General features: G+C 43.8%; 1 protein-coding gene across 1 annotated transcript in view; it reads right to left on the bottom strand.

Annotated features, from left to right (window-relative positions):
- CUNH20orf194 (chromosome unknown C20orf194 homolog) overlaps positions 1-22,776 on the bottom strand; it is a 131,173-nt gene extending 108,397 nt beyond the window's left edge. Inside the window, exons 1-4 of the mRNA XM_028755558.1 lie at positions 22,607-22,776; positions 7,252-7,331; positions 5,867-5,986; positions 95-219 (exon numbers count right to left, since the gene is read on the bottom strand). Of these exons, the coding sequence (XP_028611391.1) occupies positions 95-219; positions 5,867-5,986; positions 7,252-7,331; positions 22,607-22,689 (408 nt within the window). The 5' untranslated portion in view covers positions 22,690-22,776. The remainder of the gene's footprint in view (positions 1-94; positions 220-5,866; positions 5,987-7,251; positions 7,332-22,606) is intronic.
- Positions 22,777-25,239: the final 2,463 nt, after the last annotated feature.

The raw sequence follows: 25,239 nt of genomic DNA, 5'->3' as shown, positions 1-25,239 counted from the left end.
GCATACTCAAACACTGGATCTGTAGTTTAAAGGGGCTTCTGTTCCAAACCAACACTTTCCTGAATGAAGTACTTATCCTGTCTTCTCTCCTCACCTCATTTTCCGTCATGCAATGAAAATGCAGGTTTCTCCAATGTGCCACGTAAGGCAAAAGATATCGGTAGTTGACAGGATTACAGTACAGATGGACACTATCTGATTTAATCAGTATAATCACATCTGCAAGAAGAAAAAAACAAAACACAAAATTGTCAGAGGCTTTCCCTTCAGTTTCTGCTCAGATAATTAATAATTAGTAACTCTACTTTATGCACGAGATTGTAGTTCAGCAATTCAGAGTTTGGATGACCAGGCCCTGGGTTCATTTCTAGTATAACAAACAAATAAAACTCCAAAAAGCAGCCGGGCAGTGGTGGTGCATGCCTTTAATCCCAGCACTTGGGAGACAGAGGCAGGTGGATTTCTGAGTTTGAGGCCAGTCTGGTCTACAGAGTGAGTTCCAGGACAGCCAGGGCTACACAGAGAAACCCTGTCTCGAAAAAACAAGACAAAACAAAAAACAAACAAACAAACAAACAAACCAAAAAACCAAAACAAAACTCCAAAAGCAAAACATACAGCTATTTCAGAAACAATGTAACAAAAGTCTAAATGGTAATTATTTAATCAAGCAATAGTCAGGTATGGACAGTAAGAGTTTTCTATTGCCTCTGCAATGCTCCTCCTATGGTGGCCTTCTAAATATGACAGTGTAAGCCCCAAGTAAGTCAAAAGAGCAGAGTTCATTCCTGAACCTGGTACTCTCAGCCCATTTCACTTGTTTAAAGACAGGGTCTCACTAAGTTGTCTCAACTGGCCTTGAACTCAATATATAGCTCAGGAAGGCATTGAACTTGCAATCCTCCTGCCTCAGCCTTCCAAGCAGCTATGATTTCAGGCCTGGCTTTTTTTTTTTTTTTTTTAAAGACTATCTAGCCCTTGCTGACCTGGAATTCACTGTGTAGACCAGGCTGGCCTTGAATTTACAGCAATCCTCCTGCCTTTGCATCTAAGTGGTGGGATTACAGACTAGCATCACTACACCTAGCTTCACAATGCACTATCAATGAGGAGATAAGTATCAAATGGAAATAACATGGCTACTCAATCAAGAAACAAGAAACAAGAAAATTATGACGGGGACTCCACACAAAACTCTAAAACTCAAGGCCAGAGGCTCATTTGGCTCCAAGCAATTGTGAGCCTGGACACTGCATGTCAGTCTCAGGACAGGCGCTGTGGACAGCAGTGAACTCTGTACACAGGAAGAGGCTGGAAGGAAGGAAACGCAGGCAAGCGGAAGAGCTGCTGAACACATACCAACAGATTACAGATTCAGAACCGACATCAACAGTGGTGGATCGAGTGAATAAAGAAATCCCAAGAGTACAAGGAAACCCAGGCAAATTCAAGAGCCACGAGACAGGAAATGGAACAGGCCAGAGATATTAAAGTAGCCTGAGTGAGAGGAGAAATGATTCCAAAAGAAAAACGGGCTTTGTTCAATGACTTGCTGATGGCAGGGCCATTAGGCCTCTCTCTAACAAGACCACTTGAGGAACTGGTGGAGTGAGGAAAGTGCAGAAAGAAGGAGAGACCCTCTCTCATGTCTCAGCACTGGGCTTCCTCATGGCCCAGAGCACCCAGGTCCCTGACCTAAATCAACTGTCAACTTCCTGCTAAGGGAGAAATTTATGACACCTGAAAAAGTGAGGGGGGGGGCAGTGCACACACCACACACAGTCTACACTGAATATAACTTTAAAGTTTTAGGATCCAAAAACAGATGTCTCATAACAATTGCTAGCTAAATCTAATTACACATTTCATACTCTCAATGGACTCTGATATTTAATAGAGTGAACAGTCAGATAAAAGAAGGAAATATGGTTAGGTGTGGTGGTTTTAATCATTTAATCCAGGCACTGGGAGGCAGAGGAAGCCAGCCAGCTCTCTGTGAGTTTGAGACCAGCATGGTCTACATACACAGTGAGTTTCAGTTCAGCCAGAGCTACACAGTGAGATTCTTATCTTAAAAGCAGGAGAGAAAAGAAAGGAAGAAGAAAATATGAAGCTGGGCATGCTGGCATGTGCTTAGGACCCCAGTACAAGTTCAAGGATGCACTCTGATTTACAGAGACACCCTATACCAAAAACAAACTTAAACTCAAATAAGGCAGCAGCAGGAGAATAAGGGAGAGGCAGGAGGACTAGGAAGAGAAAGGGAAGGAGGGGACAGGGTGAGATGGTAGGGTGCTGGCACGAGGTTTTAATCATAGAATTATGTGAGTCTCAGGCCAGCCTCGTCGTTGTCTACACAGCTTGTTCCAGGATAGCCAGAGCTACATAAAAAGAACCTGTCTCAATAAATTAAAGTAATCAATAAATTTAAAATCATGTAAAATGTTTTAAATGTATCTTTGAAAAGTAAGAACCTCACGCTGGCTTTTCCATGCACAGTGAGGCTAGGGTGGAAGCAAGCTGGCTGTGTGGCCCACTCCGTTCATCCCAGCACTCAGGGGCATCTCAGCTCCATCTCTGTGAGTGTGCTGTCAGTGTGGTCTACACAAATTCCAGGACAGCCAGGACTACCGAGTGAAACCATGCCTCAAAACCCAAAATGCTAGAAGCATAAATCTGATCTTAGCATTCTAACTATAAGGATTTAAAAATGACTTTATTAATTTAGAGTAAAATCCCTATCTTCTAAGTTTCCCCTATATCAAATGACAGAATAAATGCACATCTTTGGGAATTTAGATGCACTCCTTATTTTTAGTACTGAAATGTCTTTGCAACCATGAAATGTATAGCAACTGGAAACTTCCAAAATAAATTCTTTCCAATTCACTACATGTAAAGAAAGATGTTTTATTTTATGTTATTCATATGGGATATTGTGCTTGCATATATGTCTGTGTATCACTTGTGTGCCTAGTAGCTGCAGAGAGGCCAGGAGAGGGGGTTTGATCTCCTCAGACTCAAGTCACAGAGAGTTGTGAGTCATCGCCTGGACATAGGGAATTGGATCCAGTCCTCTGGAAGAACAGCCAGTGCTCTTAACCACTCAGCCATCTCCCCAGCCCCCTGAAAAGAAATGTTATTTTATTTTATTCAAGGTAGGGTCTCTCTACCTAGCCCTGTCATGGAATCTACTATTGTAGACCATGTAAGCCTTAACCGCACAGAAATCCACACCAGCCTCAGCCTCCCAAGTGCTGGGATTAAAGGCTTGAAACACTTCGCCTGATAAGAAGGTTAAAATCAAAATATGAAACAAACAAACAATAAACTGAAAAACAATTGATGGTGTCTCCTAGTAACGTTAGACGCTACATCCAGAAAGTCTCACCAACATGACTGCCTGAACATGAGCTGAACAAGGACACTGCCAAAACTTTGGACATTCCAAAGTGGACAGAGAAAAGTCCAGGAAGCCTCAACCCCATACAAAGAACTGTACAGGAAACTGAGAAAAGCTGGAACCAGGAGAGTTGTCCTTCCCCAGGGAAGAGCATGCCAACTGGCTATCCAGTGACAAATAGTCCTGAAAACACTCATACACACAATACAATATTATATGGACTGAGAAGATTTTATATAAGAATACACACACACAAACACACACACGGAGCGGGAGAGGCATATGAGAGGGTTCGATCAGTGGTTCTCAACCTTTCTAATGCTGTGAGCCCTTAATACAGTTCCTCATGTTGTGGTGACCCCAACCATAAAGTTATTATTGTTGCTCTTTCATCACTGCTATTTGTTGCAATGTAAATATTTTTTGGAGACAGAGGGTTGCCAAAGAAGGTATAACCCACAGGCTGAGAAACATGAAGGGAAATGGAAAGAAAAGATGTTATAATGTCAAGTCCTAAAAAGAAAAGGATCCGACGAAGATCACAGTGTTGCATGCAAACCCAGCACCCAAGAGGCTGAGAAGCACCTGGATCTGAAGCCAGCCTGATACGGAGTGAGAACATACCTCAAACAGAAAGATAGGAAGGAAAAACAAAGAAAGGATACTAATTCAAAGTACTTTCAGTCTCTTTTTTCTGTGTTCATAATAAAAAGGACAAATCTAACTAAATTATATGGATAGTATTGGGATCTTTACCAAGGTAAAAATTTCAAAGACGGTACAACTCGGAACTATTGACAGTTTAGTAAGAAAATTCATTGTGTACCTGGGGCTTCCTTGTTTATTTTGTGATGTTTAGCAGCAGCTCTGGTGTCCACTAGATGCCAGTAGTATCACAGACTGAGCCATGGCCATCAAAAATGTCTTCAGACATTGCCAAATGTCTCCTAAGGGACAAAACTGCCTCCCATCTGAGACCACACTACTCCAGTGAGATCATCTGACATCGAATGTTTGCTTTCATGGTCTCCCAGCTGCCTTGCAAGTGTCTTGTCTCTTGTCCAGTTTTCCTTGTTTGTTCTATGTCTCCTGACTCATCTCACAGACAATTTATAATGCTAAGTATACGACATGAGAAGTAGCTCCTGGGCAACAGCCCACAGGAGCCTCAACACATGCAGTGTCTCCAAGCCAGGGAAGGCAGACTACAGGCAGAAAGCCTGCATTGTATTAAAGTCACACAAAAAACAATTCCCAAAGACAGCAGGACAATAGCCCCTTGTTCCTCAGCTAAAGATCCACATAAAATCTTCTTTCTCACAAGAGCAGCTTACAAGAGCAGCTCATTTTTGCCTTAAAGCAGAGAGTGCTTTCACTGGCAACAGCACACAATCTGAACCTTCAGTGAAATGGAGCAATGGGCAATACTAAGAAAAACTAGTACCCTGCCAAGTGACAAGGCCAAAACCAATGTCTGCTCTTGGTCTCAAAGATGATTTACCCAATAAATATATTCTGGAAACTGCTGTAGACTTATTTTAATAAGTCTACAAGGACATGCTATTTTTCACTATTAAAAAGATAAAAATCTTAACTTGGTGTAATCCTAGCTACTTCAGAGGCTGAGGCCAGAGAGTTGCCAATTTTAAGGCCAATTAGGGGACCACACATTGTTCAAACAGTAAAGCAAAATAAGGTAAGAATTTACTAGAGCTTTGGACTACTTAAATTCTGATTATATTTTCCTATTAAAGGATTACAAACAGGATGCTGGGTGTATGTCTTAAATCCCAGTACTAGGAAGGCAGAGACAGACAGATCTTAGATCTTAGCCTGGTCTACACAGTACATTTCAAGCCAGTTAAAGCTATATAAGACTGTCTCAAAACAAATAAACAGCAATAACAAAAACCCAAAACCACAGAAACAGAAAATCATGACCTGAGGGCACTGAGATGACTCAGCAGTTAAAAGTACTTTGCTATTCTTCCAGAGGACCTGGGTTTGATCCCCAACACCTGAGTGGTGGTTCACAACTATCTCTAACTCCAGTTCCAGGGGATCCGACAGGGGCACCAAGCATGCACACATGCCTGCACTCGCGCACACACACACACACAGGCACACAGGCACTCGCACACACACGTACACATGGTACACATATATACATGCAAGCAAAACACTTATACAATACAATAAAATTAAAATTAAAACAATTTTTACAAAAAGATCAAGAACTAAGCCGGGTGGTGGTGGCGCACGCCTTTAATCCCAGCCCTTGGGAGGGAGAGGCAGGCGGATTTCTGAGTTCGAGGCCAGCCTGGTCTACAGAGTGAGTCCCAGGACAGCCAGGACTACACAGAGAAACCCTGTCTCGAAAAACAAAAACAAAAAAAAATCATGAACTAAGGGTCCAAAGAAATAAACCACTCTCTTACATTTGCCAATATAATATAGACTTACCATCTAGAATTTCTTCAGAAAATCCAGTTTTCTCAAAATCAGTGGTGTTCTGACTGTATAAACCAAACAGAAGGTAATTTGCCAGCTCTCTACAGCCTTCATTGTATCTGCTGTCAATTCCTGCAAAGCAAAGAAAGCTGTGACTAGCTGTCCTATACCATGGAATACAGTAAGAGCCAAAGATTTGCCCGTTTTGTAAAGCGCTGATGGCCAAAGGCAGTAGTTCAAACCAGTTTTGTGCTAAAACTAAATAAACAGTCCCTTGTGAGAGAAATAGGCTGAGGCATAAGGTACCTTCCCTGGATCTCAAGTTCTACACAGATGAGAGAATTAAGCAACAAGATTACTAAGGTGTTATTCTGAAAAGCATTTTTTCTTTCAGTTTTTACTTTACTGTATGGGTGGTTAACTTCCATGTATATGTGTATCATGTGTATCTGCTGTTCAAGGAGGCCAGAAGAGCACCCTCCATTATCTATCAGATCCCCTAGAATTAGAGTTACAGATGGTTATGAGTTACCATGTAGGTGCTGGGAATCGACCCAGGGTCCTCTGGAAGAACAGCAAGTGCTCTTATGTACAGAACCACCTCCAGCCCACATGAAGCAATTCTTAAGGGCAAAAAGAACCAGAAAATACGGTCTTCTATGGATTTACTACAGACATTGGAATATTTTGTTAGTCTAAGAACAGATCTCAAAGAGTTCCCTATGAAAAATGTGTGTATGATCAAATAAAAAGTTAAGGCGGTTTGAAAAAGAGGAGGACAAGTGGCTAGACTAATACCCACTAGCCCTTCCCAAATGTCAGAAGCAATGTTTAGCCTGCACTGTCAGGTGTGCTGCGGTGACATATACGTCTGCAGATGGCCTTCACTAAGGTTAGTCTAGAAAGGCTGGACGAGAGACAAAAGGAGATTAAATGACACTGTCATTACCTCTGCCTCTCAATGAGTTAGCCATCCCAGGACTACAGCTATTCGCAGGATGGATGGATCAGAGTCAAGCAACTGCTCTCTCTGTGGTTTTGAAAAGAAAGGGTCGTAGCCGGGCATGGTGGTACAGGACTTTAATACTAGTACTAGGGAGACAGAAGCAGGCAAATCTCTGGAATTTGAAGCCAGTCTGGTCTACAGAGCAAGTTTCAGGACAGCCAGGGCTACACACAGAGAAACCCTGTCTCAAAAACAGGAAGGGCCGGCAGGCTTGTGGTGGGGGCTCCCTCTTTATTTCACTGACACCCCTCTTAATATTCACCCTCATTAAGATGGAACAGATATCACCAGAATGAAAACGGGGAAGATGCTAGCCAATAATACCTTACATGATAGCATTGCTAGTATCTTCCTGAGATCAAGACTACAAACTTATTATTAAAGCACTGACCTAGGATGCAGAGAATTCCATCAGGTTGAGACTTGCTGCTCTGGGTCAGGACACTTTGAACCTGGCGGAGTCGGCTGCAGCTGTAACAGAACAACAGAGTTTCTTGAGTGTGGAAGTGTGAGAATCTGTAAAAGGTACATGCAAGAGGAAAGGTTTTGTTATGTAAGGAAAGTGGTACCTATCTCTTTAATCAGAACTGTACCCTTCTTTTCCATATTCTGAAAGAGTTAGTGTAAGTGGTCTAAAGACTATCTGGACAACTGATTATGAACTAAACTGTCAATGGCTCTTTGGCTCAGTGGAAGATGGCACCAAGGTCCCATTCATAACTGATCAGCTGATGCCAAGAATTTCCAATGTCTTTTTACTTTTTCTGATTCTCAAAGAAAAGTTTCTACACTGCTTTAGACTAAAGTTAGCCTTTCTCAGTTTGTCTCAAAAGCAACAAACGAAAATAAAAATTGATATAAAGGCCTCAATAAACTAAGTTCTAATTATCCCATGACTACCTTATAGACTCTCAGCACAGAAGACACAGTCTTTTTAGAGACCTATTACTCCTTGATAGAAGGGATATTCCCTGCACCCAGGCAAAGTGTAAGGAGACATATATTCCTAAACAATACAATTTCTATGGACTCTGCTGCCTTTCTGTCTCCCTCTATTCCTATTCAGTAACCCAATTTCATGGTCAAGCCTGATTCTCCCCCTCCACCTCCATGTCTAAGTCTCACCCCATAAACATTTTTAACCGTTCAATATCACTAACCATTAGGAATGCAAACTACACTACTTTGAGATTCCATCTTACATTGTCATAAGAAAACAAGTGACAAGTACTGAAGAAGACATGGGGAACAGCACCCGTATCTACTGGCCGGTAGGATACATGTAGGGTAGGATAACAAGTGACAAGTACTGAAGAGGACATGGGAACAGCACCCGTATCTACTGGCCGGTAGGATATATGTAGGGTAGGATAAAAACGGCTCCAGACACTATGGAAATCAATGTGTGGAGGTGTAACACTAAAAACAGAACTACCACCTAGCCTGCCTAGCCTGAGCATATACACAAAGGACTCCAAATCCTACAACAGGAGTACTGGCACATCTGTATTTATTGCTGTCTATTCAAAATAGGTAGGAAATGGAATCAGCTTAAATGTCCATCAGCCATCAGCTGATGGACAATGAAAGTGTAATACATATATGCATCAGAATTTATTCATCTATAAAGAAAAATGTAATAATGAAAGTTTCAGAAAAACAGAGCTGGAAAATATTATAGTGAGATCAGTTAAGCCCAGAAAGACCCTGCATGCCTTCTATGGGCTGGAGAGACAGCTCAACAATTAAGAGCACTGACTGTTCTTCCAAAGGACTAGAGTTCAATTCCCACTACCCATAAGAGAGTTCACAACTGTCTGTAATTTCGCTTCCAGGAGATCTTACACCCTCACACAGATATACATGGAGGCAGAACACAAATGTATTTATGTCTTTTAATTTTTAAAAATAAAATGTTAATTATATGTGTTCATGTAGGTGCCCACTAGGCCAGAGGTACTGGATTCCCCTGGAGCTGGTGTTAAAGACGGTTATGAACCACTCAATGTGGGTGCTGGGAACCAAACACAGGTTCTCTGCAAGAGAACCATTGCTTTAGCCCCTAGTTTCAAGTTTTTAGATTTCTATATTTAATTTATAGTGTCTGTAAAGGTCAAGAAGCCAGAAATGGCCCACAAGAGGGGTATAGTAAGATGATTTAATTGGGGGAGGTGACAGTAGACACAGTTGCTCTGAGGGAAGAGGGGAGGACACTGGAGGCTAAAGGTTATGCAGGACCAATGGGAGAGAAAGGACTAGGGGTGAGTTAGTGAAAACTAAGGATTTATAGTGGGGCAGTGGTGGTGCATGCCTTTAATCCCAGCTCTCCAGAGGCAGAGTCAGTCGTATCTCTGTGAGTTCGAGGCCAGCCTGGTCTATAGACAAAGTTCTAGGACAGCCAGAGATTCACAGAGAAACCCTGTTTCAAAACACCAAACTGAAACTAAGGATCTATAAACATGCCTCCTGGAAACCAACTATGTCACTACACAACATGACTTAAGGCTGGAGGGATAACACAATGATTAGGAGCACTTCCAGAAGACCAGAGTCCAGTTCCCAAGACCTGGGGCCAGCCCAGCACCACATCAGCAGCTTAGACTTCCTTGTAACTCCAGTCTCAGGTCTCAGGGGATCCAATGCCCTCTTCTGGTCTCCCTGGACACCTGCACACACATGGTATAACACACACACACACACACACACACACAGACAGACAGACACTCATGCATGCACGCACGCACGTATGCGTACTGTAAACCTGGCCAAACCCCCCTGGCTGGGGTGGTCACAGAACCTGGGGAAAACGACTACTACTGCTTCCTTGAGTGGAAGTCATCAACTGCTTTCTAAATACTTATGTCTATACCTGTAGACACTGCTTTTAACCTTGCTCAGAGAAGCTTCTATTTGCAGTGGACAATGGTTAATGTCGAAGCTACTCAAAGTGCTGACAACAAAAGTGACGGTGACACTAAAAAGGACACTCATGAACTCCTCTTCCACCACCCCGTCCCACCTTCACCCCCTCCTCCACCTCCATCACCACCTTCACTAACCCCTACCACCACCTCCTACCACTACTACCTTTACCAACACCTCCTCCTCCACCTCAATCACAACCACCACCCCACCTTCACCACCTCCTCTTCAATCACCCCACCTCCTCCTCCTCCTCCACCTGTACCCCCATCTTCACCTCATCTTCCACCACCTTTACCACCTCCTCCTTGACCACCACCAGCACCAAGGCTAAGTGACCATCACAGAAGAGGAGGAAGAGTGTACGAACTGCAGGATAGGGAGGGGTAAGTGCTGTCTTCCACAAAGGGCACAACCACTGTACTGGCCAGCTCACAGCCAGTAGAAATTTCAACATAGACAGGGAAAGTTCATGAGTTTCCATCCTAGCTGAAGAGCTACTGGCAGTTGATGGTTGCCACAAGAGTTTTGGGGTGTGGTCACCCAGCAAAGCACAAATACCAATTTTCCTCAAATTAACATGCAGGTTTAACACAACCTCTCTTTTATAGATGTAGAAATGCTTACTCTGAAATATATGGGGGCTGGTGCGACGACAGGGTTCCAGGCTAGGAAGGGCTACATAGCTAGACCCTGTTTCAAAGATACTAACTCAATGCATGTGGTAGGCTCCATGAGTCTTCATCATACTACTACTTCTTCTGTAGCTTTTATAATAAAAATTAGGAGCTATGAGGAAGGCGCTTGTTATGGAATAACAAGGTTTTAGAAGCAACCGTGTAAAGATAATTTTAATATTAAATGAACATCTCTCCCTGAGAAATGATGGCCGTCTGCCCCTGCACATCTTTTTAACAGGATTGATCCTGCAGTCGCTTCCCCTCTAGAAGGACTTTGCAAGTTGGACCTTTGGCCCATTTTCTGTGAAGGACAGTATGCTGACTGCCTGCCAAGGTTACCAGGAGCTCTTTGGTTTGCAAACTTATAACCAGCCACTGACAAAAAGCATGACCAGATCATGTGACCAAGAAACAAAAGAGTTTCCCTGGCAACTACTGCTGGAAGCCAAGACAATACTGAAAATAGGAGACTTTTTTCTTACTTGTTCCCTGTCCAGTCCAAATACAGTGGGAACACACAAATGTAAGAAAAATGTCTTTTTCCTTAAGTAGAACATTATCCTGATTAGTGTTTTCTTATCAATGGGTAAAACTGAATTTAGGGTTTTTCTCCCCTTGTATTTCTTGATTCTCAAATTTAATCTTTAACCATAATATAGTCTGTTTGTCACTGAACCATGAAGCATTACAGTTACTTAATTATTTACTTGGAGCGGGGGTGGGGGGGATGAGACAGGGTTTCTCTGTGTCCTGGCTGGCTTGAGATTCACTTGGTAGACCAGACTAGCCTCGAACTCACAGAGATCTACCTGCCTCTGCTACCTGCATGCTGGGATTAAAGGTGTGCACCACCAATGCCTGGATAATTATTTACTTTTAACAACAACAACAACAACAAACCCATGAAAATCCCTGATGAGTTCAAAGAAAAGCACAGTCACCCTTATTCCCATCCAGCACCCAGAATTAATTAGTCGACATCTGGACATATCTGCTTTTACTCATATTAGTGCTTTCTGAAACTGTATGTGTAAAATATTAGTTTACTGTACTTCAATAAAGAATAAACAGAACATTTATATGAAACTGAGTATGATCCTTATACTCAAAGGTCATACATATGACTGTTATGTGTCTACACTGCATACACCCCAAACTCCAGTAGTAACACTGCCATGTAGCTCACAGCACCTGAGCCAGGCTGGTACATCCTAGGTGGGCCTATATTTGCCCAAGACTTACAAGAGTTCCACTTTCAGAGGTTGTGTAAGGGAGGCTGTAGTCATCAGAAGTCATGTGTTGGTGAGAGTGCTGGTTACTTTTGTATCAACTTGACATAAGCCAGAGACACTTGAAAGAAGAGAATCTCGACTGAGAAAATACCTCCTTACATAAGACTGGGCTGTATAGCCGGGCAGTGGTGCCGCATGCCTTTAATCCCAGCACTTGGGAGGCAGAAGCAGGCGGATTTCTGAGTTCGAGGCCAGCCTGGTCTACTGAGTGAGTTCCAAGACAGCCAGGGCGACACAGAGAAACCCTGTCTCGAAAAACTAAAAAAAAAAAAAAAAAAAAGACTGGGCTGTAGGTGGAAGAGAAGGAGAGGAGAAGCTAGAAGATGAGAGAGAAGGGAGAGAGGGGGAGTGGTAGGGGAGAGAGGGAGAGGAAGAGAGGAATGTAGGAGGAGCTAAGATGGGAGGAGTAAGGAGAGGAAGAGGAGTTGGGAGAGGAAGAAAAAAAGGAAGAGGAGGAGCTAGAGAGGGCAGAGATGTAGGAAGATGGAGAACCACACAGGTATGGAGAGCACTCGTGGGGAACAACTTATAAACTTATAATTAGGTTAACTAATTGGGATACAACTCTCTTTGCATGGGCATCTTGTTATTAATCATTATCAAACATATAAAGCCTTTGATTAATCTATAAGAATTAGAGTCTCATTCTCTTATTGGGCCTGCATGGATGGTGGAATGGTCTGGGCAATGCCCAGCCTTGCCGAGACAGCATGGAAGATTGGCAGAGCCATCTCTCACGCTGGCATCTAGTGGGTGGCAGGGATGGTGTTTCTTGCAGGCCAGTTCTAGCTGTAGTGCGCACAGGGCCTCAGGCCGAGAAACATGGTGGCTGGGCTAGGCAGAGCCGCTGCAGCTTAGATAGTCGGCTTGACCAGAGGCCAATTTTAATTAATTACTACAACAGAGGAATATGGAGGCATCAAATCCCTTGGAGCTGGATCCAGACCTAGTCCTCTACACGAACAGCAAGTGTTTTTAACCGTACCCTGAGAGGTGTCTCTTCAGTCCCTCAGTTCACAGTGAGCCTTTACTCCAAGAGCTCTGAAAACAGCTGTAACATATGAAATGACCCACTATTACTGTGGTGATTTGAATATACCGGGCCCTTGAGAAGTGGCACTATTAGGAGGTGTGGCCTTGTTAGAATAGGTGTGGTCTTGTTGGAGGAACTGTGCCACCGTGTAGGTGGGCTTTGAATACTCCTAGTGCTCAAGCTCCACCCAGTGTGGAAGAGAGCTTCCTCCTAGCTGCTTGTAGATGCTAGTCTCCTCCTGGATGCCTCTGGATCAAGATGTAGAACTCCTGGCTCCTCCAGCACCATGTCTGCTTGCATGATGCCATGTTTCTTACCAGGCTGATAATGGACTGAACCTCTGAAACTATAAGCCACCCAAATTAAATGTTTACCTTATAAGAGTTGCCTTGGTTATGGTATCTCTTCACAGAAATAAAACACTAATTATATAATAGTTATTGTAGAATAATATAGAAAATATTATTATAGATAATAAGATTACTATTCTATTTGTTAAGTTGACAGCGCAGTGAAGGGAAATGAGGATTGAACCTGGGAAGTCAATTAAAAGTCAGAGACAGGTGCACACCTGTAATCCTAGCAACTCAACTGGGAAGTAGAGGTGGATCAGGACTTCAAGGTCATCCTTGTGTTGAGAGACACTATTCCTGGGTAGACAAACAAATGTCTACTCATCCTAGTAAGGGAACCACCAAAGTCCAACTTGGTGAGCCAGTGAGTTACTGGGATTCCTGACGGGAGCAGAAATAACTCAAAGATAGCCCATCACCAAAGCTGTCAGCATGGGTGACAGCTCACAATGGCTAGAAACCTGGAGCTCGCTGTACAGCCACAGGCTGTCACACAGGTCAGAGTATCTCTTGCAGGCAGCTGAGTGATCTGAACCTCTTCATGGATGTTCTGGTGATCTCCGTCTCTTCCAGGTGGACTGGCTGGTCTGAGTGACTCTTAACCGCCCTTACTGAACAGAGGACCAAACTGTATTCAAAAGTGAAATAAGTGAACTGCTGGGGACACAGCTCATCAGCAAAGTGCTTACTGAGCAACCCCCAAACTCTGGGATTGGTCTCAAGCACTGGTTTGATTGCTATAAGAAAACAAACACAATAAAGTTTGGAGTCTACATATGGACACATATGAATGTGCACTGAATAATTCAACTTTTCCGTACTTCTGAAATCCTTCAAATTAAAATGTTAGAGGAACCAGGCAGTGGTGGTGTATACCTTTAATCCCAGCACTTGGGAGGCAGAGGCAGGCGGATTTCTGAGTTCGAGACCAGCCTGGTGTACAGAATGAGTTCCAGGATAGCCAGGGCTACACAGAGAAACCCTGCCTCGAAAAATGAAAATAAATAAATAAATAAATAAATAAATAAATAAAAATAAATGTTGGAGGAATCACAGGGAGAATAATAAAGGCTGCCATACCTGCATTAATCTAGACTTCAGGTATTGATTAGAATGAGCTCCCTGAATGTAGTAGGACTGAGGCAGGTTGACAAGATGTGGCCTTTACAGTAAACCAGTCACCATTTACTTCCCTTGGCAAAATTAAGAAACTTGAAGGAAAGGTAGGGCATGTGGCAAGACCATAAAAGCCATTTCCACTGATGGTCTACACTGGAGTGACAGTTAAGACAAAGTCAGTGTTGCTACTGTCATGACCAAGCATGGTTAACCATAAAATGACTCAAACTGACACATATTTTATGACTAAAGAACATGCTCCTGGCTGAAGGGGTTTGCGGCTCCATGGGGAGAGCAACAATACCAACCAGAGCTCCCAAGGCCTAAACCACCAGCCTGGGAGCACATAGGGAGGGACCCACTGGCTCCAGCTGTATATGTAAGGGAGGATGGCCTTGTCGGGCACAGGTGGGAGAGGAAGTCCTTGGTCCTGTGAAGGCTGGATCCCCCCAGTGTGAGGGAATTCGAGGATGGGGAGAAGGGAGTGTGTGGATGGGTGGGGGCACAGCCTCATAGAAGCAGGAGGAAGGGGGATTGGACAGGGAGTTTCTGAGTCGGGGGGGATATGGGGAAAGAGGATAACATCTGAAATGTAAATAAAATATCCAATACAAAATTAATCAAAAAAAAAAAAAGAAGAAGAAGATGCTCCTGACATGTAACTATGTGGTAATTTTAATTCTCTCTCAGCACCTCCAATGCGGTAGTGGTTTGAATAAGAAAATTCCCATAGGCTCGTAGATTTGAATGCTAAGGGATTGGCAGTCTTTGTTAGAGTAGGCTTGGCCTTGTTGGAATAAGTGCCACTGAGGTGGGCCTTGGGGTTTCAAATGTTCAAGCCAGGCCCAGTAGATCTGGGTGTAGAACTGTAGCTACTTCACCACCACTATGTCTACCTGCATGCTGTCATGCTTCCTGCCATGATGACAATGGACTAACCCTCTGACTTGTAAGCTAGTCCCAATTAAATGTTTGCCTTTATAAGAGTTGCCTTGGTCATGGTGTCTGTTCATAGCAATGGAACACTGACTGTAGCCTCCCCCTCCACAGCCACAAAAATCCAGTGCAATATAATCCTCATTCTACATAGCTGTCTTGCTGTAGTAGGAATGGAGTGGTCAATCCACGCCCATCCCATCCATTGGTAACACCCCCACTTCACTTGGGTCAGCAATAGGCCCGATTCCTCTGCTTCTAGAGCTATCTGACTAATGAGGAAAACTCAGAAGTGTTGTAGAAGCTTCTGGGAAAGTTCTTGAAAGGGAACTGATTTAGCTAAGAGGACTAGCCTCCCTGCCTCCTCCTCTTACCTGAAAGACACAGTGGCCAGGGTTCCTATAATCATTGTGTGACCGTGAAGCTACTGAAAAGATAAAAGCCACGTGCTAATGTCACCAAAGCAAAGTATAGAAGTAGCTTGGCCTCTTGTTAACTTTATACCAGAAAAGGCTTCTCGTCCTCTGGAGGACATTTTTTGCAACAGAGAATAAATGCCAATGTCATTTTTGCTAAGATTCTCTTACTAGCTGCTAAATGTAGTTCCAGATAGACAACCTAATTTAAAAAAAGGTTAAAAACTCATGCTCAATTGAAATTTATGTCTATACAGATTTCATCAATTTGTATTAATAGGATGCTAGATTCAAGAACTCCAGAAAACGAATCATCATAAACAGGAAGTGCTATCCAGACATTTGTTCAGTGTATTCGGGTATTTTCCATGCTGTTCCTTCTCTTTGGCCGACTGTGACTACTGCTCTCACTTCCTGCTCTTTGTAAAATCAGTTCCACCAGTATTCATGCAACAAACATCCAGTTATCCTCCCCCACATCCGTGACTGTTAGCAGCATGTCAAATTCAAACATAATGTGAAGTGCTAGATTAGATCTTAGACTAGAGAAACTTCATTTAGGGCAGTAAAGTCTGGACTCCCAAGTAAGCAAGTTTACGAATTATTCTAAACACTGATGCCTTCATTCCTATAAAAGCACTGTGGTTCTACACTACAATTCATCTATAAATCTAAAGTGACTTTGAAACTAAAGTTTTTTAAAAGCATGCTAAGGGCACAGTAGATAGCTCAGGGAAATAAGGTACTTCCCCACCCTGAGTTAGATTCCCTAGGCCCTACATGGTGCAACAAGAGACCCTACTCCCTCAAGTTGTCCTTGATTGCCATTTCCATACACCAACACACACACACACACACACACACACACACACACACGATGAGCATTAAAATTAAAAATTTTAATACGGTAAAAAATAAAACCAGGTATGGTAGCACACACCTTCAATTCCAACACCCAGGAAGCAGAGGTAAGCATGGTCTGCAAATCGAGCTCTAGGTCAGCCAAGGCTACATAGTGAGACCCTGTCTCAAAAAGAAATATACCAAATATGCTACCTTTTCTTCAAACAAGGGCTTTAAATCAAAGGTACTAACTAGTTTTAAGTACCCAAACTATAATACCTGCCTACTGATGTGTTCATTTATGTGCGCTATATATTGCATGTGTTGGCATGTGTAGCTCATGATGTGTGTAAGTGTAGGTGTATGTGTAGGTGTATGTGTAGTTGTGGAACTGGTTTTATCTGTCTATCATGTGGGTTCTAGGAATTAAACTCAGATTCTCAGGCTGGGTAGCAAGTGCCTTTACCTGCTGAGCTATTTTTCCAAACCCTTTAAAAATAAACTTCAGGGCAAAACCAACAGTTTAAGTTGTGTAACATCTCTCACGTTTACTCCCCCTTTGGATAAGAGCACCAACGCTAGGAAACGCTGCCATGTTACATGCACTAGTGATGTCACAGAACACAGTACACTGTCCCCCAGACATAAGCACAAAGGTAAACAGTGAGCCCACTACCTCTTGGCAGAAATAAAGCTACAAGTCTTAACAAGCAAACGTCTCTGCTTCTTCTAGAATCACACCAAGCCTTCCTCATCAGCATCCAAGCAACTGAGGATTTTGAAGAGTTTTTTGTTGTTGTCTGTCTTGTTTGTCTGGCATACCCTAGACTGATCTTGAACTGAGAATTGTTCTGATATATAACCAAAGTTCTTCATGAACTTCTGAAGTTCTGCAAGAGACCCCTACATAGAAAAATATTTTGTAGTAGGACAGTATATTTCAGCAAGGTTTCCACTAATTCCTTAGTACTAATCCATATAAACTAGGTTACACTTTGGATAAGAAAAAAATTTAGGGCCAGAAAGATGGCTCAGCAGGTAAAGGTGTTTGCTGCTAAGCCTGTTGCCCTGAATCCAATCCCTGGGATTCACACGGTAGGAGAGAACTTACTCCAGACAAGTTGTTCTCCCTCCTTCTCCCTCTCCCCTCCCCACACACATAATTTAAAAAAAAAATTTGAGACAGGTCTCACTAAAGGAGTGGACCATCATTCAAGACTAAAATGTTTGATTCAGGTTGGTCAGCAGTAAAGAGCACTAGATGCTCTTGAGAGGACCTGGGTTTGATTCTCAGCACCCACATGGTGGTTCACAACCATCTGTAACTCCAGTTCCAGGAGACTCGACGCCCTCTTCTGACCTCTGCAGACACTGAGCATGCACATTGTGCATGGACATACATGCAGGCAAAACATTCACACATAAAACAAAATAAAAAATCTAATAAAAATTAAAATAAAATTTGTTTATTCTATTCTAAAACCCAGTGACGTTTTAACTCTTTCTCAAGCTCATTCTGGGATCCAGAGTGATTTGGAGCAACAACAGCCATCATAGCAGAAGGAAAGCGAGTGAGTAACAAATTCACAGTTGAAGCTTTTACTGCCGAGGACTACAGCGTTACTTACTGCAGAGGACTACAGCATTACTGCAGAGGACTACAGCGTTACTTACTGCAGAGGACTACAGCGTTACTTACTGCCGAGGACTACAGTGTTACTTACTGCCGAGGACTACAGCGTTACTTACTGCAGAGGACTACAGCGTTACTCTTATGTACATTTCATTAACCAAGAGCAACTCGCAAGCCCACTTACAAGGGGAAAGCAACTTTAATTCTGCATGCTTGGGGAACAGAAACCAAACTATATGATGGCATGATTATGGTCATAGCCTTAGAAAGGAACTTCTAATTCTGAGGTAATATTTTCACTTCTGATCTCCATTCTCCATCCGAGAGAACAGACTCCTATAGAAGTGAACCATGCATTTGCCAGTACTAACTATGGTCTCCAGGATCATGACTTCTTCCTTAGTTAAGCCTGCCTCTTTAATCAGTCAGGAGTGAGAGAGCACAAACAGACCAAATGCAGTTGACAGGAAAGAGCTGAACCCAAACCTGACAAGAACCTTCAAAAATGCAAGGGGGTGGGGGATGGGGTGGCAGGAATGGTGTCAAGGCCTGAAATCTTAGTACCTGGCAGGGTGAGGCAGGAAGATCAACCAAGTTCAAAGCCAGTCTGAGAAACAGATTTAGACTTATTTCAAAAGCACTAGGGACAATAAGAAGGGAAGGCTTTAACGGGTAAGAAAAGCATGTTAAATCATAGGAGGTAGAGAAATGAGGAAACCCCTCACCAAAATTCCTTTATCAAAGGTTCACTGTTAAACTGTGTATTGTCTAAGGCACGGTTCAGCTAAACCATTTTATGCAAAATTCAGAGTTTAGTTATGACTAACAAAGTACTTTTTTTTTCTTGAGACAGGGTTTCACTATGTAACTCTTGTTGTCCTAGAATTTACTCTGTAGACCAGGCTGGCCTCAAACTCACAGAGATCTGCCTGCCTCTGCCTCTTGAGTGCTGGGATTAAAGGCATGGGCCACCACTACCTAGCTGGCATTTTTTTTTTTTTAATGTATGTATGTCTGCATGTTTGTCTGTGTGAGTGTATGCTGCATGTTTGCCAGTGCCTGCAGAAGCCAGGAGAGGGCACCGGATCCCCTAGACACACATATATATATAAATTACCTTTAAGAAAGTAAAGAGCTCTCAGCACTGTGGGAAGGCAGAGCCAGAGCCAGACAAATCTTTGTGAGTTCAAGGCCAGTCTGGTCTACATAGTCAGTTCAAGGCCAGTCTGGTCTACATAGTCAGTTCTAGGCCATCCAAGGCTACTGGATGAGAAAATTTGTCTCAAAAAAAAAAAAAAATCAAAGGAAAAAAGAGAGAGAGAGAAAATGAAAGAAAGTAAAGAGGCAGAGAGACGGCTCAGTGGGTAAAAGTACTTAACGTGCAACCCTGATGATGGAGTTCAATCCCAGACTCACTGAGGAAGGAGACCACTCATGGAAGTTACCCTCTTGACCACACACACAGATACATACATGCACCTTAGGCTAAGCAAATAAAAATGGGAAGCTGGAAATGGCCCAGCAGTTAAGAGCATGTATCTCTCTCGTAGAGGACCTGAGATCAGGCCCCAGCACCCATGTCAGGGAACTCACAACTGCCTGTAACTCCAGTTCTAGGGAATCCAACGCCCTCTTCTGGACTCACTGGGTATCTGCATTCACCTGTACTTTCCTGTATACAAAGTATACTCGCAAAAATAAATCTAAACTGAACTACTTTAAAATGCAATTGTTTTAAAAATTTAAATAAAGATTCCTGAGTTTGCAATGGGGATACAGTTCAGAGCTAGAGCACATGGCTACCATGTTCAAGGCTCTGGGTTCCATCCCCAGCAAAACATCAAACCAATGTGGCACTGGACACACATACAGGCAGACAGACAGGCACACACACACCTCCAGAGAGATTTATCACTGGCCTGCTCCAAGTTCTAATGCATCATGTTCAATTTTTGTACAAAGTTAAAATACTTTTTTTTCTTTTTTTTTTTTTTTTTAGTTTTTCAAGACAGGGTTTCTCTGTGTAGTCCTGGCTGTCCTGGGACTCACTCTGTAGACCAGGCTGGTCTTGAACTCAGAAATCCACCTGCCACTGCCTCCCAAGTGCTGGGATTAAAGGCGTGCGCCACCACTGCCCAGCTAGTTTTTGTTTGTTTGTCTTTGTTTTTCGAGACATGGTTTCTCTGTATAGCCCTGGCTGTCCTAGAACTCACTCTGTAGACCAGGCTGGCCTTAAACTCAGAAATCTGCCTGCCTCTGCCTCCCAAGCGCTGGGATTAAAGACATGCGCCACCACTGCCCGGCAAAATACTTTCAAACAGTGATGCTCTGGCAGAAGGACTGAGAGAGGATGAAGACTGTTCCCATGAGTAGCTACCCACTACAAGCTGTAGAGCTCAGAAAGAATTCCTGTCAGGGGCAGAGAAATCCATGCAGTGTCAAAGTAGAAGCAAACCAGGACTCCTAAATGCATTGTTTCATTACTATCTAATGGCTTTTCTTCCTTCATGGCTTAGTCATTCAATAAACACATTGCCAGAGTATGTGAAGGAGTCTGGGAAATGAAAAACAAGAATTAGTTTTAGGGCTTGCAGAATGGCTCCATGGGTAAAGGCACTTGGCTGCCAAGAGACCTGAGTCCAATCTTGGTGACCCACATAGGAGAAAGGGGAGAAAAGACTCCTGGCAAGTTGTCCTCTGACCTTCATACTCACTGTGGCAAGCACAGTGTTGGTCACACACACACATACACAATATATACATACATACAATACATACATATACACAATACATACATACACACACACACACAATTAAAAAATAAAAAAGTCAAGCAAAGTGGCTCATGTCTTAAATACCAGCACTGAGAAGCAGGTGGATCTCTGAGTTCAAGACCAGTCAGGCCTACAAAGTGAGCCTCTTGTTTGTTTGTTTGTTTGTTTGTTTTTTCGAGACAGGGTTTCTCTGTGTAGCCCTGGCTGTCCTGGAACTCACTCTGTAGACCAGGCTGGCCTCGAACTCAGAAATTCGCCTGCCTCTGTCTCCCAAGTGCTGGGATTAAAGGCGTGCGCCACCACCGCCCGGCGAGCCTCTGTCTTAAAAAAAAAAAAAAAAAAAAAAAAAGTATGAGTTCGAGGCCAGCCTGGTCTACAGGGTGAGTTCCAGGACAGCCAGGGCTACACAGAGAAACCCTGTCTCGAAACAAAAAACAAAAAACAAAAAAACAAACAAACAAAAAAGTAGTTTTCACTCTTCATAGATTTGATCCAATTAAAACAAACAACATCTGGTAAATAAACAAATAAAAGACAACAAAACTCTACAAAAAAACAAGGCTAATTTGTGATATAGCACTTGTCTAGCAAAAGCAATGTTCTGGGATTTGACCCTCAACACTAGAGAGTAACACTCACACATACACACAGAGAATATTAAAATACCCAATCAAGAACACAGAAAAAGCCAGCTATAAACGGTGGCACAGCCCTTAATCCCAAGATTCGAGAGGCAGAGGCAGGTGTATCTCTTTGGATTCAAGGCCAGCCTAGTCTACACAGTGAGAGCCTGTCTCAATTTTTTTTTTAAGACAGAATATAGGAAAAGCCATTCTAAAATATTACTTGACAGCCCTCACTCAAAGGAACAATAGCATATTTGCTTTCCCAAATGGCTAAGCAAACAAAAAAACCTCTTCTGGTTTAATGACAGGTTAGCAGTACCCAAACCTCAGTGACTCCTCCCTTCCCTTTCTTATAGGTTCCTACTGCAACACCTCCATCACTCCAACCTCTTGCGTTTCGCTGGCAGCCCCATACCAGATCCGTCACAAACAAAGCCCAGACTATCAAGGTCAGCCCCAAAGACAGAGAGCAGAAACTGGAATCTTCTGTATGGAAAAGAGCAGGCCGGCCCTCCCCTAATATCAACTCCCCTCCCAGTACGCCGGCACTCCTGGATTCTACCAGGAACCTGGTGTCAGGCGCTTTGGGGGATTCCGAGCCTCCTTTTCCCTCTCCATGCAGTTTTCTTTTTCTGCGCCCCCAATGACCTTCAAGTCCCCGAAACAGGCGCTCCCCAAAGTGAAGGGGTTGGATGCAGTGGCCAGGGACAGGTGAGGGGAGTTCCATGAACACGCAAGGGACTGGAACTCTACAACCGAGCTGCAGTCTAGGGCAAAGGCTCTGGACACCTAGGGGTTCACGCGGCAGTTTCTGGGGCTCCACTCCTGTGAATACAGGGCCTCTAGCGGTGGGCTGTCGGTGGGCAAGGTTTAAGGGAAAATCGGTCCGTGGGGTGGGGATGTCACAATAGGGTCTTCTCAGGAACCGCGGTGGCTTGTCGAGCTACAGCCACAGCACGGTCCCTCCAGAAGGCCTCCTTCTCCGGGCAAACGTTCTTCACGAAGCGGTTTGAAACAATCCTCCGCAAGGAAGCCATATCAGACCACGCCCTGCCGCCCGAGGCGTAGCCGCCCCAAGGCGCATCCCGGGCCACCCCCGGCGGTCTCGACGCGGCATACCTGACGGAGGCCGCCCCACGGCCAAAGGTGCCAGCGAGGCGCGCGCGGGACATCCCGGGCTGCTGGGGGGCGAACGAGTCCATGGAGGCTGGTGGCGGAGGATCTGGGGGCCGCGGAGGGTCGCTGGGGCCGGCACCGCAGCGGGCCAGCGGCAGGGCGGAGCGAGGGTGCGCCGAGGGGGCGGGGCCGGCGCGCGCGAGCACGTGGGGGCGGGGCGGGAGCGCGCGCAGCGGGGGCGTCGGCGTGAGTCCGGCCAAATGCTGCACGGTGCTGCGGAGGAGCCAGACCGATCTGGGGTGCGGGCCGCAAGGCGCAGGCTCCGAGACACCACACCTCCGGGCCCTAAGGTCTCTCGGCGTCGTGAGGGTTCTGTGGGAACTACAGCCACGCTCGCGGACGCGCCCGAGGCGGAGTCTCGCTCCAGTGAGGGCCTGGCTAGGCTTCTTTAGGTCCGTACTTGGCTTTATCCCTAGGTGCCCTGGACCGCTGCCTGGCTACAGTTACCTGTTTCTCATCAGCTGCACATCCATCCTCGAAACGTTCAGCCCCTTAAACGAAGCGGGCTGTTGAGGTCACTGGCTTCAGAGTGCTCACAGTATCCCAGGAGACCCCTGCCTTTGCAGTTCAGATTCTGTTTAGAATTGTTTCCAGCTGTGGGTCTGTGGGCCAGAAAATCTCAGAGCCCAAGTTCCTTTCTGCATAAAGTGGAGGGTTACTCGAGTCCTTTATATACAGGGTCTATTTAAGCACCACATAGTGACCTTGTCAAGATTTCCTACATGTCCTAAGTTCATCTTTTCATAGTAAATTATAACAACCCAAGACTAGTTATACTGCTACAACGATCGGCCTTTGAATCATTTATAAATAGTGCTGGCTGAAAATTCCTCCTTCCGCTCATAAAGGTTTTAACAATCCCCAAGGTGTCTCTTGCAGGTTTGACCGAAAGACGATAAGAGAGAGAGAGAGAGAGAGAGAGAGAGAGAAAGTGCTTATTTTTATACTTAAAAGGAAAATAAAATTTTGCTTTCAGACTCAAGTCGTGAATGTGTAACCATTGTTTAGCGGTAACCAACACAGTGTCTGAAAATGAACCAATCAGAGACAGCCTCTTTTCAGGGGCTTCCAAATCAGCCAGTTATCAACAGCTTCTGAAAGCCAGCTAATCATTGACAGCAGCCTAATCAGCCGCGCAATGACTAGGCTTCGGAATGAAAGAGCCTTTCTTAGCTGCTTTGTTCTGTAGACCACTGTTAACAGCCAAGAGTCTGTAAATTGCTAAATGGTCAATTTATTGAAACACCTCGAGCTTGTACAGACCCAAACATTATATACATCTCTGGCTTTGTTAAGAATCTGCTTTGAGAATACAGCTTTTCTCTGCAAGCAAATGCGATTTTCACCTTCTTCCTCTCTCCCCCATTTGGTAGGTTTTATGTAGCCTAGGCTGGCCTTGAACCTCGGATCCTCTTGCTTCAACCTCCTAAATACTGAGATTACAGGCCTGCACCATCATGTCCAGATGGATGGCTACTGTAATTTGTAACATAACAAAAGTGTGTGCCTTTGGATGCGTGGCTAATGCTGTGGTATGCAGATATCACATCTTGCTTATTCATTTATCAGTTAATGAATAAAGCCTTGTTTCCACATTTTCTGTGCCTTAGGTTAATGCCAATATGACCAAATATCGAAAAAATTTTTGTGTAGACATGTTTTTAATTCTCCTGTATATGTAGTATACCCCTAGAATTGTACTGCTTGATCATTCTGAAACTCTGTGTTTAATAATTTGAGGCAGGTTTTTGTTTTCCAAAAAAGCTGTACCATTTATATTCACATTACCTAGATGAGAGGGTTCCAATTATTTCATATGTTCTCAAACACTTGATATTTATCTATTGGATTGTAGTCATCTTACTGGATATGAGGCTGTAATTTTTTTTGTTTGTTTGTTTTTTCGAGACAGGGTTTCTCTGTGTAGCCCTGGCTGTCCTGGAACTCACTCTATAGACCAGGCTGGCCTCGAACTCAGAAATCCGCCTGCCTCTGCATCCCAAGTGCTGGGATTAAAGGCGTGCTGAGGCTGTAATTTTTTATGGTCATTTTTTTCATGTGCTGTTGGACAGAAATAGGTAGGGTAAATGAGAATTCCTGAAAAGATGCTGTGTCTGCAAAACTGATTCAAAACTGATCTTACTGGCAAGGTGAAACAAGTTCATGTTCCCAGGCGCAGGAATGAACACCTATCTCACTTCTCTCCAAATGTTTTCTTAATTGTCTCTTACCTGGTAAGGAATATAGACATTGCTTTTATCCAAACCAAGGTGTATGTGTTGTAAAAATACATAACCAATTGTCTCTTATGCCCTAATTAACTACATGTAGCTGACCTGTTCCTTTGTCCCCTTACCACTCTGAACTCTGGACCTAACATCTAGGAGAATGAATTAAGAACCTCAAAACCAGGTGCCCTAGATACACCCCAGTCTCCAATGGGTACTCCCTTACTTGACCCATAATGTCAGACTACAACTGCAGCTTTCCTCAGTTCCCCCCCTCACTTTATGTTCCCATTCTTGAAAAATGTTATACAATCTCCCTTTAGGACGAAATTTACATCCTGAACTGGC

Source organism: Grammomys surdaster, unplaced genomic scaffold (genome assembly GCF_004785775.1).
Source record: "Grammomys surdaster isolate TR1022 unplaced genomic scaffold, NIH_TR_1.0 129, whole genome shotgun sequence".
NCBI lineage: Eukaryota > Metazoa > Chordata > Mammalia > Rodentia > Muridae > Grammomys > Grammomys surdaster.
The sequence above is the reverse complement of the archived record's forward strand: the minus strand, read 5'-3'. Positions and strand labels throughout refer to the sequence as shown.